This window comes from Xenopus laevis, chromosome 7L (assembly GCF_017654675.1).
Source record: "Xenopus laevis strain J_2021 chromosome 7L, Xenopus_laevis_v10.1, whole genome shotgun sequence".
In the NCBI taxonomy this organism is placed as follows: Eukaryota; Metazoa; Chordata; class Amphibia; order Anura; family Pipidae; genus Xenopus; species Xenopus laevis.
In genome coordinates this window covers 124,160,054-124,178,319 of record NC_054383.1, presented here as the reverse complement: position 1 = coordinate 124,178,319, position 18,266 = coordinate 124,160,054, and the positions used below count along the sequence as shown (strand labels likewise).

Genomic DNA, 18,266 nt, shown 5'->3' with positions numbered 1-18,266 from the left:
GCACAGAGCATGTGCAGTGAATCAGCAGAAAAGAAGATGGGGAGCTACTGGGGCATCTTTGGAGACACAGATCTTTACTGCTAAAGGGCTGTGGTTGCCTTGGGCTGGTACAGAAGCACAAAACATCATGTACAACATTTCTAGCTACTTCTTTAGTTGAGCTTTAGTTCTCCTTTAACATATCGAATTTCTTTATATTCATATACCAACATTTTATATTCTGTATTACACCGTCTCTGACATCTATTTATATTTAGTGGTTTCCTTACATGCAGAGCTTATGATTACACTATCAGTGCCATTATCACTTGATTAACAATTTATTTGAAAACCTCTAGTTTCTCCGGTGCACTACAAGCCCAACATGCAGCCACTCTGTCTTAATTTAGCCGTCTTTTAGCAGCTCAGACCTTGAGTTTCCTTTCCTGTTCAAGGTTCGAGCTGCTAAAGAACTGGGTAAATGAAGACAGATGGTTTTCAAATATATTGTTATAGGCTGCATGCTGGGCTTGTTTCAGCAATTGGAGGTGTTCAGATAAAGCAATGGTCACATGTTAAATAGGGCCAGTGCTAGAGCAATTGGGGCAGGCCTGGGCCCCAACAAAATGGCCTAAAATTGATCCTGCTGTTGATAAGACTAACTCCACACTGGCAAAACAGTATGTCTGCTGGAAAAATATGAAAAAATTAGGGATGCACCGATCCACTATTTTGGGATTCAGCCGAACCCCTGAATCCTTTGTGAAAGATTCCGGTGAATACTGAACTGAATCTGAATCCTAATTCGCATTTGGAAATTAGGGGCAGAAAGGGATAAAGAGAACCGCTGAAAAAATTTTTTTTACCTTGTTTTGTGATGAAAAGTCACGTGATTTTAAAGGGTTTTTTAAAGGGTTTTTTTCAAAATGCATCAGTTAATAGCGCTGCTCCAGCAGAATTCTGCACTGAAATCCATTTTTCAAAAGAGCAAACAGATTTTGTTATATTCAGTTTTGAAATCTGACATGCGGCTAGACATATTGTGAATTTTCCAGCTGCCCCTAGTCATGTGACTTGTGCTTTGATAAATTTCAATCACTCTTTACTGCTGTACTGCAAGCTGGAGTGATATTACCCATCCCTCCCCCCCCCCAGCAGCCTAACAACAGAACAATGGGAAGGTAACCAGATAGCAGCTCCCTAACACAAGATAACAGCTCCCTGGTAGATCCAAGAACAGCAATCAATTGTAAAAGCCAAGTCCCACTGAGACTGATTCAGAGTAGGAGAAATAACAGCCTGCCAGAAAGTAATTCCATCCTAAAGTGCAGGCACAAGTCACATGACTGGGGCAGCTGGGAAAATGACAAAATGTCTAGCCCCATGTCAGATTTCCAAATTGAATATAAAAAAATCTGTTTGCTCTTTTGAAAGATGGATTTCAGTGCAGAATTCTGCTGGAGTAGCACTATTAACTGATGTGTTTTGGAAAAAACATGTTTTTCCATGACAGCATCCCTTTAAGGATTCGGATTTGTTTTGGCCAGGCACGAGGATTCGGCCGAATACAAATACAGCTGAATGGCCTAACCGAATCCTGGAATCGGTGCATCTATAGTAAAAATCAGGGATGTACAACTTGTGACACTCCTGCTGTCGCACAACTATAACGCTCAGCACCCCTTGACAGCCTCCAGCAAACAACACAATATTTCCATGTTATACTTTTAACTAATTATCATTTGAGCCCTATCTGCCCTATCTCACTGCTGGGGCAATTGCTGCTCCTTGTTTTGGTCGCGTCAGCACTATGATAATACAGTTGGGGAAAGATTCTATTTATGCCATTTACCAGCTGAGCCTAGTGTTTTGCCCAGAAATGATCTTGGTACATATATAAAGAATTTATTATTATTGCAATTTAAATGTTTTATTACTTAATGTAAAAATAAGTTTATGGCTAGAACTTTTTTCCTGTTGGAGACTGACTGGCATTGTTTGGGATGTACATAGAGGGACGTGCTAGTTTTTATTAGAGAGTTGTGCAAAAAAGCTTATTATAGGTCTGCCCTTGCAAATAGCTGCGGGCAGCCATTAATATCAGGCCAGTTGCGGGGTCTAGTTACAGGCATTTCACATGTTAAAGGGGTTGTTCGCCTTCAAACAACTAGTTGTTTTCAGATAGATCACCAGAAATAACGACTTTTTCCAATTACTTTCTATTTTCTATGTGTCACTGTTTTTCTAAATATTGAAGTGTAAAGTGTCATTTTTCACCTTCTAAAACAGCTCTGGGAGGGGGGGTCGCCGACCCTGTAAACTGTTCTAAATTGATACTTTTGGTTGATACATTTCTTATCTGTGTCTGCTGAGCAGAATCTCTGGGTTTCATTAAAGGCAGCTGTTAGAATTGATACAATAGTTGCTCCAGAGTTGCTGCTGAGAAATGTATCAACTAAATGTTGCAAAATTGTAACCGTTTAGGATCAGCACCCGAATTACTGAGCTGCCAGACTGAAACACCAGAGACAGGAACATTCAACTGTAAAAAAATAAATAATGGAAAGTAATTGAAAAAAGTCTTTATTTCTGGGAAACAATCTGAAAACAACTGAACTGAAAAAAAGTGTTTGGAAGGTGAACAACCCCTTTAAAGGTACCGTATACTGTCATGGGATAAAATGTTTTTTTTTTGTTTTCAAAACAATCAGTTAATAGTGCTGCTCCAGCAGAATTCTGCACTGAAATCCATTTCTCAAAAGAGCAAACAGATTTTTTTATATTTAATTTGGAAATCTGACATGGGGCTAGACATATTGTCAGTTTCCCAGCTGCCCCCAGTCATGTGACTTGTGCTCTGATAAATTTTAGTCGCTCTTTACTGCTGTACTGCAAGTTGTAGTGATATCATCCCCCCCCAGCCCTCTAACAACAGAACAATGGGAAGGTAACCAGATAGCAGCTCCCTAACACAAGATAACAGCTGCCTGTTAAATCTGAGAACCTCACTCAATAGTAAAATCCAGGTCCCACTGCGACACATTCAGTTACATTGAGTAGGAGATACAACAGTCTGCCAGAAAGCAGTTCCATCCTAAAGTGCTGGCTCTTTCTGAAAGCACATGCCCAGGCAAAATGACCTGAGATGCAACTACACACCAATATAACAACTAAAAAATACACTTGCTGGTTCAGGAATGAACTTAGTCATTCAGAGAAATCTGTGTCATGATGTAAAAGAGTGCTTTGCATATTGAAAGGAAATTCAGTTCTAAGCATTGTTAGAATATTTATGAATATAGTTTTGCGGCAAACCATATTTGTCGGTTCCTTTGTTTTCCCTGCACGTCCGGTTCTGACTCTTGAAACAATGTAGCAGAAGACATGCAGTGGCATTGTGAGAGTCTTGTCTGGAGAATTGGCTCTGGCTACATTGTTTCAAAATTCAGACCCAGCAGTGCAGAAAGGGACAAAGGGACACTACCTAATTACATTGCAAGTTGTTTTTTATGGATATTGGGTAGCTGCTTACAATGGCATTTTCTTACTTTATACAAAAAACATTGCATATTCATTATTTGCATGGAGTAATGCCTCCGACCTAATCAGTCTAATCAGTTTAAAGGAAAACTATACCCCCCAAACAATGTAGGTCTCTATAAAAAGATATTGCATAAAACAGCTCATTTGTAAAATCCTGCTTTATGTAAATAAACCATTTTCATAATAATATACTTTTCTAGTAGTATGTGCCATGGGTAATCATAAATAGAAAATTGCCATTTTAAAAAACAAGGGCCGCCCCCAGGGATCGTAGGATTCACTGTACTCACAAACATACCAACAAACCATACATGTTAGGTCACATGAGCCAATTAACAGACAGAGTTGTGTCTTTTGCTTCCTCACTTCTTCCTGTTACAGTTAGAGCTGCAGTATTTCTGGTCAGGTGATCTCTGAGGCAGCACACAGACCATCACGAAATGGTGGTTCAAGGCAAGAGATGTAAAAGGGCAATATTTACTTAAATATATATTCCAGTTTGGTAAGATTCTTTAATATGGCACTTAATGTGATATGAACTATCTGTTGCTTAAGTGTTCATTTTGGGGGTATAGTTTTCCTATTACTTCTTTCCAAACCCAATGCACTTATCTTTACCTATTAATTGTTTCCATCTGTTAAACTGTTTTAAAAATACCCTTAAATGCTGAGAAACATATTTAACTTTCTTATCTTTCTTAGGAAATGTAAATATTTTGGGAGATATTGGGGACATTTTAGGCCATCCCCTTGATACCAACAGATCATGCTTAGTCACCCACTCCATCCCTGATTTACCTGACACCCGCATATTATAAGACACCCCTCCACCCATGAAACAGGAGCAATCTGATGCCTTATTTGTACTTATATAATACACACTAGCAGCATTTATCAGCTTGAAAGGGGTGGTTTTAGTATGTTATAGAAGGGGCAATTCTACGCAACTTTCCAATTGGTCTTCATCATTTTTTTGGTTGTTTTATAGTTTTTGAATTATTTGCTTTCCTCTTCTGACTCTTTCCAGCTTTCAAATGGGGGCCACTGACCCCATCTAGAAAACAAATGCTCTTTAAAGCTACAAATGTGTTGTGGTTGCTATATCTTGCATGGTTGCTAGGGTAATTTGAACCCTAACAACCTGATTGCTGAAATGGCAAACTGGAGAGCTGCTGAATTAAAAGCTAAATAAATCAAAAACCACAAATAATAAAAAATGAAAAACAATTGCAAATTGTCTCCGGATATCACTCACTACATCATAATACATGTTATTTCAAAGTTGAAGAACCAATTTAAAAATGTTTCTTTTAGCTTTTTAGAGAAAAAAATCTATTTCTCCTGGGGGGCATTAAATTAGAGTTATAAGCAGACTAGGTATTTCCTTCTTATCTGTGGCCAGTGGCACCCCCCCCTAAAGTTTGGCAATATGACAATTTCCCTAAACTTACATTTGAACTCTTTATCAGTCCCACTGGGATCCCAAGCAGCCACAGGGTCTGCCTCCTCTATAGTACAGAAACTGGCTCACGCTGTGCACTGCATGTCTGGCCCAGAGGCAACCTCATCTGCCAGAACATTGCAAATAAATCTTCAAGGAAATACTCACAGGTCTTAAAGGGATACTGGCATGGGATTTTTTTTTTCAAAAGCCTTAGTTAATAGTGCTGCTCCAACAGAATTCTGCACTGAAATCTGTTTCCCAAAAGATCCAACAGAGAGAACAGATTTTATTATATTTGATTTTGAAATCTGACATGGGGCTAGACATATTGTCAGTTTCCCAGGTGCCCCAAGTCATGTGACTTGTGCTCTGATAAACTTCAGTCACTCTTTACTGCTGTACTGAAAGTTGTAGTGATATCACCCACCCCCAGCAGCCTAACAACAGAACAATGGGAAGGTAACCAGATAGTAGCTCCCTAACACAAGATAACAGCTCCTGGTAGATCTAAGAACAGCACTCAATAGCAAAATCCAGGTCCCAGTGAGACACATTCAGTTACATTGAGTAGGAGAAACAACAGCCTGGCAGAAAGTAGTTCCATCCTAAAGTGCTGGCTCTTTCTGAAAGCACATGACCAGGCAAAATGACCTGAGATGCACCTACACACCAATATTACAACTAAAAAAATACACTTGCTGGTTCAGGAATGACATTTTATATTGTAGAGTGAATTATTTGCAGTGTAATTTAGAAATAGAAACTACATCATAAAAATCATGACAGAATCCCTAGAAGAGGAAAGGAAATCATTTAAAAACTATAAAAAAAAGATAAAGTGAAGGCCTATTGTAAAGTTGCTTAGAACTGGCCATTCTATAACATACTAAAAGTTAACTTTAAAGGAGTTAAGTAGCTAAAAAGGTGTTACATTATGTTTTGTGCTTCTGTACCAGCCCAAGGCAACCACAGCCCTTTAGCAGTAAAGATTTGTGTCTCCAAAGATGCCCCAGTAGCTCCCCATCTTCTTTTCTGTTGATTCACTGCTGTCATTTACTGAGCTTAGGGACCCACTCACAATATACAGTACACATAGAATAGAACAGTCACAATATAAGGCTGATTAGTAATTAATACAGATAATTACTACAGAAACCAGTGCAATTAGCATCAGAATTTAATAATCAGCAAACCTGTAGCATCAGCTTATATTACAGGGGAAGCTCATTTTCTGCTGGATAATTAGTGACGAGCCCTAAGCTTAGCTTCTCAACAGCCAATCAGAGCCCACTGAGCATGTGAGTGTCACAGACACTTTCCAAGATGGTGACCCCCTGTGACAAGTTTGAAGTCCTGGATCATTGCTGCTATTGACAAGCTGAAACTTTACTCTGGTGCAATAAGTTCACTATATAAAATATGGCATTTTTAACCATATTCATTTTTAGAATTTAGTTCTCCTTTAAAGAGGGACTGGGAAACCTATTAGTATTGTACTGCATCAGTCATTAAGAATGCGACGTGCATCCCTATAATATTAACTCCATATAGTCACACAATATGTAAACTGTTAAATATTGTGAACTTTGCCTTGTAGCTTGGCGTGTGCATTTGATGTTTTATGCAGATGTTTGGGTGGATAAGCAGTGAAAGCCATATTCCACTCCAACCTGCTAATAAATAACATAAAACTCACTTCCTCCATTAATAAAAGAACATTTGCTCCGGGGTAACATTGTGTTCCTTTTGCTTCATTTAAGGCTGCACTTTTTGTTGCTTTTTAATTTATATACAGCCATTTCATTTGCATCTATTTCCATCTGAAGCCCTTCGATAATTTGCCCTATAGCCGATTGTTTTTATTCCACTTTCCATGGCCAGCGAGGGATGTATTTTTGTTATTTTTAGAAGAAGCCAATGAAGCTTCCCACAATGTTTCTGTAAAATTTGGCGAACAAAGTTCACTGCCCTGTTATATCCTGTGATTGAGTCTATGTTGGGTCAGCCATGACAGCTCAATCGAATGCAGATGCAACAGAATAACCTTTAACGATGTGTTTCACTGAACATTTCTAGGAAATTAAGTTAATGGACAACTTATTCCTAACAATGTATAATTTCTCTTCCAGTTCATTCAGAGGGGACCTGTCACCCGAAAAAAATATTCCAAATCCTATTTTATTACGTTAGTCAAGCAAAATAGACTTTGATTATACTATATATAAATTATCTGAATCGTGTTTCTTTCGGTCTGGGAATTCACAATTATAGCAAGCAAGAAGGAGCTTGGAAACTATTAAGACAAGCCTTGTTTGTGCACCAGAATGGGGGACCTGATGTCCATCCCCATGCACTGGTTGCACAATTAAATGGTAAAGAGAATGGGGGAATGTGTGGAGAGCAGTGACATCTAGGAAGTGCAGAATGGAAAGTGAAAGTAATTGCCTGCCCCGCCTTTTTGTCTAAGGCATGGGGGGGGGCAAGAAATATTTGATTGACAGTTGAGATTTTTTAATGAGTTTACAACAGCTATGAATGCTTTATAAAAAAAAAATAATTTGGATTTCATGTTTAATTTGAAAAGGACTTTTATTATACAGCATTTTATGTCTGGGTGACATGTCCCCTTTAAGAAAGGGATTGTTTAGCTTGATAGAATTTCAGTGTTTCTATGTGATAATATAAGGGACAATCTTCTGATAATATTGAAATTATTGAAATAAACGTCACACCGCATCTCCATAACCATTTATATACTATACATATTTTGCACATTTTGTATTGTAACTTCACTATATAAGGATATCATTTAACTTTATAAGGGGGTATTTTAAAAGGTTATAAATGACCTTTGTTTAGTATGAAGTTATATCACAGATGCAGTGCATGTGCACGGCTTATTTAGGCATCAGCCTCGATCTGATATGGGCCTATAGCCAGGGCCATATTTTCTATTTTTAAAATAGTCACCCTTAGGCATGTGCTTAGGATGGCAGCTTTAAATGGGTGGTTCACCTTTAAGTTATTTTTTAGTATGTTATAGAATGGTTAATTCTAGGGATGCACCAAATCCACTATTTTAGATTCGGCCGAACCTCCGTATCCTTTGCGTAAGATTCGGCCGAATACCGAACCAAATCCGAATTTGCAAATGCAAATTAGGGGTGGGAAGGGGAAAACATTTTTACTTCTTTGATTTGTGACAAAAAGTCACGTGATTTCCCTCTCCACCACCAAATTAGGATTCGGATCGGCCGGGCAGAAGGATTCAGCTTAATCAGAATCCTGCTGAAAAAGGCCGAATCCTGAACCGAATCCAGGATTCGGTGTATCCCTAGTTAATTCTAAATGACTTTTCAGTTGGCCTTTATTTTTTTATAGTTTTTGAATTATTTGCTTTTTTTCTGACTCTTTCAAGCTTTTTAATGGGGGTCACTGACCCCATCTAAAAAACAAACGGTCTGTAAGGTTACAAATGTATTGTTACAGGTACTTTTCATTACTCATCTTTCTATACAGGCCTCTCCTATTCATATTCCAGTCTCTTATTTAAATCGGTGCATGGTTGCTAGGGTAATTTGGACCCTTGCAACCAGATTGCTGAAATTGCAACTTGTAATGCTGCTGAATAAAAAGCAGAGTAACTCAAAGGACAAAAAAAATAAAATATGAAAACAAACTGCAGTTTAGGAATATCACTCTCTACGTTATACTAAGAGTTCATTTAAAGGCGAACAACCCCTTTAAGTGGGCACCCTTCAAGTGCCTACTTAATTACTAATTACCCTAAGCTTCACCACCGTATTTAGCTGCGACTGTCTGGTGTTATTACTGTCCTGTTAACTGGCACATGTGTAAAGACCAAGATATCCAGTGGTGTAACTATAAGGTGCTGGACCACCCCACATAGGGGACTTCATAGCAAACCCTCCCCTCTTGCTACCTGCCTCCGCTTGTGTTCCCGTCTGCTTGCGCTAAGGTGGGAGGCTGTACCCCAATTCCTCTGTAGTTACATCAGTGTAGATAACATTTTACAGGTTAGAAATAGCATACCTCCCAACATTTTAGAAGTAAAAAGAGGGACAAAATTTTTTTTCGCACGTAGAACAGCAAAATCTTTTGACCATGCCCCTTTCTGTGGCCACACCCCCTAATTACCATGTTCATTTTCGAAAATTTGGTAGGTTATGAAAGTTTGAAAATATTTCTCCTTATCTAAACTGTTTTTTTGTGTCTCAAAATTGTTACAAAGTATCTTATTTGCACCTGTTAGATGTTCTGGGCTCTCTGCTAATAGCCAAATAAGTGAGAAACATTGTTTCTTTTTCTGGCTGTTCCGTGCAGAGAAAATAGGGACTTTCCAGTACAAATGAGGGACTGCAGGTTGAGCTGTCAAAAGAGGGACTGTCCCTCCTAAAAAGGGACAGTTGGGAGGTATGAAATAGGCAGAACAGGAAGTCTAATCGTTATAGAATTATATTCAAAATACTAAAATTTAAAGGGATACTGCCATGGGAAAACGTTTTTTTCAAAACGCATCAGTTAATAGTGCTGCTCCAGCAGAATTCTGCACTGAAATCCATTTCTCAAAAGAGAGATTTTTTTATATTTGATGTTTAAAATCTGACATTGGACTAGACATATTGTCTGTTTCCCAGGAGCCCCCAATCATGAGACTTGTGCTCTGGTCACTCTTTACTGCTGTACAGCCAATTTGAGTGATATCACCTCCCTCCCTTCCCCCCCAGCAGCCTAACAACTGTACGATGGGAAGCATCGCCGATTCTGCCCAGATGCCGCCCCCCCTCTCCCGATCCACTCTTAAAATTCAGCCTTGGAGCAGGTCAAAAGGGGGCAGCATCGCTAATGCATTGAGCGCAATTGTGCTCTTTGCACTAGCGGAGCCGAATTTCCGGGTTAAAACCCGGAAATGTGGCTCTTAAAGTTATACGAGGCGGCTTTTTGACACCCCTTGTAATTGGCCGCTCGCTGACGCCTGAGTCAAGGTTCACACCTAGCTTCATGGCAGTGGCGGCACTAATGGAAAGGTAACCAGATAGCAGCTCCCTAACACAAGATAACAGCTGCCTGGTAGATGTAAGAACAGCACTCAATAGTAAAATCCAGGTCCCACTGATACACTTTCAGTTACATTGAGTAGGAGAAACAACAGCCTGCCAGAAAGCAGTTCCATCCTAAAGTGCTGGCTCTTTCTGAAAGCACATGATCAGGCAAAATGACCTGAGATGCACCTACACACTAATATTACAATTAAAAAATACACTTGTTGGATTAGGAATTACATTTTAAATGGTAGAGTGAATTATTTGCATTGTAAACAGTGTAATTTAGAAATAAAAACTATACCATAAAAATCCCCTTAATATAGGCAAACTTCCCCTTTAACTGTGTACATCAATCCACGTTCTTCATTGCGTGTATTGGGAAAGAGGTTGAAATCTTCTGAAATCAAAGTGAGAAATTGTGAAATCCTCCCATGTTCGCATGTGACACAGAAAGTAATTTGGGGTGAGGCCCGGGAGGAGCCTTCTGAGCTTAACCAGGGTGGGGTCCTAATTGCAGAGGTTCCCAGGCCTGGATATGACTGTCACTTCTGTAGAAATGCCACCATTAGATTTACTGAGACTGCCTGGGATGTTGGTATCTGCAGATTTATATGCATTATATGTACAGGTATAGGATCTGTTATCCGGAAAGCCATTATCGAGAAAGCTCAGAATTACAGAAAGGCTGTCTCTCATCCATTTTATCCAAATTATCCAAATTTTTAAAAATGTTTTCCTTTTTCTCTGTAATAATAAAACAGTAGCTTGTATTTGATCCCAACTAAGATATAATTAATCCTTATTGGAAGCAAAACCAGCCTATTGGGCTTATTTAATGTTTACATGATTTTCTAGTAGACTTAAGGTATGAAGATCCAAATTCATCAGGAAAACCCCAGGTCCCGAGCATTCTGGATAAGGGGTTCAATACCTGTATCTTCCTTACTAACAACAGGTGTATTCTCTTGCTCTTATTCACATATAAAGAGACACAGCCTCAAGCACTTTAAAAAAAGTGTGTACAGTTTTCTGTGCTTGAAAGCAAACTAGTTTTCTGTGCTTGCAAATAACTTCTCATTGGTCTCATTCACAACACAGCAGTTCTTTCATGCTTTATGGCTGAGATTCTCCCTATTTATAGGGATGCACTGAATCCACTATTTTGGATTCGGCCGAACCCTCGAATCCTTTGCGAAAGATTTGCCCGAATACCAAACCGAATCCGAATTTGCATGTGCAAATTAGGGGTGGGAAGGGGAAACATTTCTTACTTCCTTGTCACGTCACGTGATTTCCCTCCCCTTATTTGCATATGTAAATTAGGATTCGGCCGGGCAGAAGGATTCGGCCGAATCCTAATCCTTCTGAAAAAGTCCGAATCCTGGATTCGGTGCATCCCTATTTATAACACAGCATTCAGACCACTGTGGTCACAAATCTCATTTTAAACCCATTGGGGCAAATTCACTAACCTCCGAAAATTCACCATTGATGGCTTCGCTAACTTCGCAACACTTCACCAGGCGTAGATTCTCCAGGACAATGCTAATTCACTAAAATCCGAAGTTGCGTACAGGGCACTAAACGCTGGCGAAGTTGCGCCAGTGTTACTGCAGCAAGCAAAGCGAAGTTGCGCTAGTTTTGGCTAATTTGCATATGGCGGGAAGTTAAAGTACAATGGACGTATATGTTGCAGCAAATACATTACACTACACAAGCCCAGGGAAACATTAATAAAATAAAATAGAGTTGTTATATTGCCCTACACATGAGCCCAGGGTTTAGTTTATGTGCCATATGTTAGGAAATGTAGGGGGGAAAGCCGGGTACCCCCCTAAATAAATTTACAATCTTTTGCAGCCTATCACCCTGAAAAATGAAAATTCGCCAGTGTTTTTTTTTTTTGGGACTTGAAAAATGTTCAACTATTTTTTGAGGAAGTCCTATCTACTCTATTGCACTTTGCCTGGTCTGAGGTGGCGAAGGCAAGTCTGGCGCAAGAGCTAACATTCAGTAAAATCCGCATCTTAGTGAATTTGCGAAGTAACACTCTTTCGTCTGGCGTAAGAGTGCGAACTAGCGCTAGAATCTATCTCCTTCGCTAGCGAAGTTTTCGCCAGCATTAGTCATGTCGCCCTTTAGTAAATTTTCCCCTTTGTGTGCAGGAGTTTGAGCCCTACATGGGGCAACTCCACCCTACACAGTTTTTTGCAACATGAAAGGAAAAGTTGTTTTTAAGCTTCTTTTCAATACACATTCATGAAACATATTCAGTGGCTTTAAAGTTATTTGTATATGTAATTGCTATTGAAAGCAGTGTCTGTTTATATTCATGAAACTGCTCTGATCCCTGAAACATTGTAGCAGAATCAATTACATTTGCAAATAACTTTAAGGGGCACATTTACTAAGCTCGAGTGAAGGATTCGAACTAAAAAAACTTCGTATTTCGAAGTTTTTTTTGGGGGTACTTCGACCATCAAATAGGCTACTTCAACCTTCAACTACGACTTTGAATCGAACGTTTTGAACTAAAAATCGTATTCGACCATTCGATAGTCTAAGTACTGTCTCTTTAAAAAAAACTTTGACTACCTACTTCGCCACTTAAAACCTACCGAGCACCAGTGTTAGCCTATGGGAACCTTCCCCATAAGGTTTCTAAGCTTTTTTTCATCGAAGGAAAATCGTTCGATTCGAAGGATTTAATCGTTCGTTAATTTAATTGTAATTAACCCTCGATATTCGACCCTTAGTAAATGTGTTTCTAAGAGCACTGAACACTTTTAATTAATATACAGGTATGGGACCTGTTATCCAGAATGCTTGGGACCTGGGGCTTTCCGGAAAATGGATCTTTCCATAATTTGGATCTTCATACCTTAAGTCTAATAGAAAATCATGTAAACATTAAATAAACCCAATAGGCTGGTTTTGCTTCCAATAACGATTAATTATATCTTAGTTGGGATCAGGTACAAGCTACTGTTTTATTATTACAGAGAAAAAGGAAATAATTGTAAAAAATTTGGATTATTTGGATAAAATGGAGTCAGTAATTTCGATCTTTCTGGATAACAATTAGAATTACAATTTTTTTTCATTCTGCGAACAGCAGATTGGAAAACAACTATACATCAGTTCTAATGATTCCTGTATACTTTGGGACTCCCAGAAATGGCTGCCCCTAGTGTCCTGAGTGCAATATGTACTAAAAGAGAATTGCGCTGAAAATAAACATTGCCATCAATTTCCAAGAAAGAGAAGGGCACTGTGCCCTGCTGGTGTGCCTAAATTATTTATAGACACAAACAACTGAGTTTTAACTGATTTCCATAAAATCTATTTTTTCATGATACAGGCAACCTGTATCCCTCTGTGTGTTTTTAGACTACAACTCCCAGCCTCCCCAGTAGCATTCAGCTGTCATGGAAATCGGATGGGTGTAGTTTAGAATAATCTGGAGTGCCCTAGACTCCCAGCTATGGGTTTGCCATTTCCTGTAGGCCATTTTGGCACTCCCAGAAATTATTAAATTAGTGTTTGAAATGATTGATTAAAGGGATACTGTCATGGGAAAAAACATTTTTTTCAAAATGAATCAGTTAATAGTGCTGCTCCAGCAGAATTCTGCACTGAAATCCATTTCTCAAAAGAGCAAACAGATTTTTTTATATTCAATTTTGAAATCTGACATGGGGCTAGACATATTGTCAATTTCCCAGCTGCCCCAAGTCATGTGACTTGTGCTCTGATAAACTTCAATCACTCTTTACTGCTGTACTGCAAACCCCTCCCCCCCCAGCAGCCAAACAACAGAACAATGGGAAGGTGATCAGATAACAGCTCCCTAACACAAGATAACAGCTGCCTGGTAGATCTAAGAACAACACTCAATAGTAAAAACCCATGTCTCACTGAGACCCATTCAGTTACATTGAGAAGGAAAAACAGCAGCCTGCCAGAAAGCATTTCTCTCCTAAAGTGCAGGCACAAGTCACATGACCAGGGGCAGCTGGGAAATTGACAAAATGTCTAGCCCCATGTCAGATTTCAAAATTGAATATAAAAAATCTGTTTGCTCTTTTGAGAAATGGATTTCAGTGCAGAATTCTGCTGGAGTAGCACTATTAACTCATGTGTTTTGAAAAAAAACATGTTTTCCGATGACAGGATCCCTTTAAAGTGTTTTTTTCACTCTTTTGTTTACCCTTTAGTATCCCTGCCTAGCTCGGGTTGCTTGATGTTTGGCATCCCATGTTCCGACTTTATGGGCCCCCAGGCTGCCTAAGGGCCCATTGCCTTAAAGGATAAGTAACCCTTAAAAAGAAGTCAATATAAAATTGATGCAGGTACTTTTCTAAGCACTTTTGCAATGTACATTCATTATTTATTTTTAATTCCAAGATATTAAAGGATACTTGTACCGTTAACTTGAATTAATTTTGTCAGGAAAAAGAAAGAGGCTGGTCTGATGTCATCTGTTCAGGAAAGATTTGATAAAGGTTTACATTTTTTTCCTAACCAGAAGAACATCAGAGCAGCCTCTTTCTTTTTCCTGACAACTTCCTTGACTACTTGGTGGTCAGACTGGTTGGAAATTGACCAGCAGGTAGTGCTGTTGTAACAAAATTTATTGATGTTAACAGTACATTTATCAGCACTCTAATCAATTTTACATTCACTTATTTTTAAGGTTTACTTATCCTTTAATTGATGTAATTGTTTCATTATATAGTGAATAAAGTACCCCTATTGTAAAATATAAGGACTTCCATGACCATATAAAAGCACAAGGCTATACAGGTCATGGAACTCAAATATCCTTCCTCATATTTTCCAACAAGGGGTACTTTATTTATTATAATACACAAGCTTTAGTGAGTCATTTGACAAAAATGACATCACTACTCACCATTTATAACTAATGACATCTAGTCACCGTTTATTAAGATATAATACACAAAAGCCTATGAATATCTTGTAAATTATATCCTTATAAAAGGTGAGTTCTGATGTCATCAGTTATAAACAGTGAGTTCTGATGTCATTTCTGTCACATGACTCATTGAAATGTGTGTATTATAATAAATAAATTATCCCCTGTTGCAAAATATGAGGATATTAGAAGTTACCTCGGAGTTCCATGACCTGTATAAAGACACTCGGCCCTCGGCCTCGAGTTTTTATATGGTAATAAAACTCCTCGATAACTTATAATATCCTTATATTTTACAAGAGGGGGTACTTTATTCACTTTATAATTTACAGGATATTCATGTATATGTGTATTATATTATAATATTTATATAGTATATAGAAAGAGTGGAACAGCACAGGTTTAGAGCTGAGCTAGGAAAAAGGGCTATGACTCCATAGGTTTCATTTCAATATAATACATGACCAATCATTTCGTTGTATGTATGTATGTATGACAGTTCTGGGCTATATTATTATATTACATGCTGTGCCTGTAATAATACAGTATTGATATTGTCTCTTCTCTGGTTCTAGGTGGGGCACGTGTTTCATTTGGCTGTATACATGGACTCTGCTAATCACTGGAATATTATCCGATACACCTCATCTAATGACCTCATCCCTTGAGCTGCATTGGAAGCTTCTTCTGGATCTGTTGGACACCAGCTCCTGGATGGAGAATACATTGAGTTGTTAAGGATGGGCCTTATATTTTGTTTCTGTTGACATAAGCAAGTCAAGTCCTTGTTCGTTGTCCCACCCATCTGCCTTGACTGGATCTGTCCTACATATATAAATATATATATATTTATTTTTTTCCCCCCTGTGGTGCCTTTTCTTCTGGTTAAAGTTTTCTAACTTGTGCTTGGCAAGATGATGTGCGAAGTGATGCCCACCATTAATGAGGACAACCGCCGGGGCTCCACGTATAGCTCCGATGATGCTAACTTTGAGCAGCTGATGGTGAACATGCTCAATGAGCGGGAACGGCTACTGGATACGCTTCGGGAGACTCAGGAGAGCCTTTCCACAGCTCATTTGCGCTTGCGTGAACTGGGTCACGAGAAGGAGTCCCTGCAGAGGCAACTGAACATTGCACTGCCACAGGTAGGAGCACCACAGTGTTTATATTTAAGATATGCAGATCTCTTACAACCATTTCCATTATATATGTCTTAAAGGAGAACTAAACCCTAAAAATTAATTTGGCTAAAAATGCCATATTTTATATAATGACCTTATTGCACCAGCCTAAAATTTCAGCTTCCCAGTAACAGCAATGATGCAGGACTTCAAACTTGTCACAGGGGGTCACCATCTTGGAAAGTGTCTGTGACACTCACATGCTCAGTGGGCTCTGAGCAGCTGTTGAGAAGCTAAGCTTAAGGATCGTAGCAAATTATCCAGCAGAAAATAAGGTTTGTCTGGAAAATAAGCTGATGCTACAGGGCTGATAATACAATTCTGATGCTCATTGCACCGGTTTCTGTGCTGCCAATTAATATCTGTATTAATTACTAATCAGCCTTATATTGTGACATTTCTATCTGTGGTTGCCTTGGGCTGGTACAGAAGCCCAAAACGTACTGTACAACATTTCTAGCTACTTCTTTAGTTAGGTTTTAGTTCTCTTTTAAAGGGGAAGTAAAATCCTCCCTGGTGAATTTGCAGTTTTTGCACCAAGGCACTGGTGCATTCTGCTGTCTCCCCAAGTGCATTACTGCCACCTGCTCTACTTACTTGTGATCCCATAATGCATCCAACAGAGTAGTATTTTTAGTGGCAATTTTTTAGCACACCCATTTTTGTGGCAACACCCCCTAAATTACCAAGTTCATTTTACAAAATTACCAGTAATTACAATTTTGCTAATGAAGGTGAATTGCCCTTTAAACTGGACTGGTCTAACTTCTCCCAAGAGAACTGTTATCTTATATTGTTACTTATTTGCTTATCTCCAAATTGTTACAAAAGTATCTTATATGCAGCTGTGGCTGTTCTGGGCTCTCTGCCAAAAGCCAATTAAGTTAGAAACATTGTTTCTTTTTCTGCCTGTTCAGTGCAGAGAAAAGCAGGACTTTCCAGTACAAACGAGGGACTGCGGGTTGAGCTTTCAAAAGAGGGACTGTCCTCTAAAAGTTGGGAGGTATGCTTTCTGCAATTTGGATCTTCATACCTTAAGTCTACTAGCAAATCATGTAAATATTAAATAAACCCAATAGGCTGGTTTTGCCTCCCAATAAGGATAAATAATATCTTAGCTGGGACCAAGTACAGGTATGGGGCTTGTTATCCAGAATGCTTGGGACCTGGGGTTTTCCAGATAACGGATCTTTCTGTAATTTGGATCTTCGTACCTTAAGTCTACTAGAAAAACATATAAACATTAAATAAACCCAATAGGCTGGTTTTGCTTCCAATAAGGATTAATTATATCTTAGATGGGATCAAGGACAAGCTACTGTTTTTTATTATTACAGAGAAAAAGGAAATTGTTTTTAAAAAATTTGGATTATTTGGTTATAATGGAGTCCAGGGGAGACAGGCTTTGAAATTTGGAGCTTTCTGGATAACTGGTTTTCTGGATCTCATACCTGTACAAAGTTCTGTTTTATTGTTACAGAATTTTTTAAAAAAAAAAATAGATTTGGATAAAATGGAGTCTTTGGGCCTTTCCGTAATTAGGAGCTTTCTGGATAACGGGTTTCTGGATAACGGATCCCATACCTGTGTGTGTGTGTGTGTGTGTGTGTAAAATATACCCTAGTATCCCTCCTGAGATGTTTTATTTGGTGCAGGGAGATAATTTGCATTTTAAAACTCGAGTTTATGCCTTCCACAGTTTTTCTGTTAAATTTAACAATTTAGACGCAACATCTTGAGGAGGGACAGAGACAATTGTGGCATCGTTATACTGTAATTGTGCACTAATGTATGTAGCAAATGTGTTTCCAGTGGAGAGATGAGCGGTTTAGTTTGAGTACCAGGACTTCATACCAGGGTACACTGCAAACTATAAATAGCTTTCTCTCCTTCCGATTCTCCCCAGAGCTGAATACGCAGCATTTAGGAAATAGAAGGAAAGATACAATAGCAGCCTTTTTTGCTTGTGCTTCCAGTAAAGAGAACCGAAAAGTCCTGTTCCACAATAGCAAATGAAATCTCTTAATGACTAGAGGGATTGTAAAATAGCACAGTGTATTTTATTAATGGTAAGTGTGTCAATTTGCACCTTGAAATTAACTTTTATTGCA

General features: G+C 38.7%; 1 protein-coding gene across 5 annotated transcripts in view; it reads left to right on the top strand.

Moving 5' to 3' along the window:
- Window positions 1-18,266, top strand: part of LOC108695916 (liprin-alpha-3) — a 115,231-nt gene that overhangs the window by 24,931 nt on the left and 72,034 nt on the right. For all 5 annotated transcript variants that reach the window (XM_041569656.1, XM_041569660.1, XM_041569659.1 and 2 more), the window contains exon 2: window positions 15,547-16,119. In XM_041569656.1, the coding sequence (XP_041425590.1) occupies window positions 15,886-16,119 (234 nt within the window). In that variant the 5' untranslated portion in view covers window positions 15,547-15,885. The remainder of the gene's footprint in view (window positions 1-15,546; window positions 16,120-18,266) is intronic.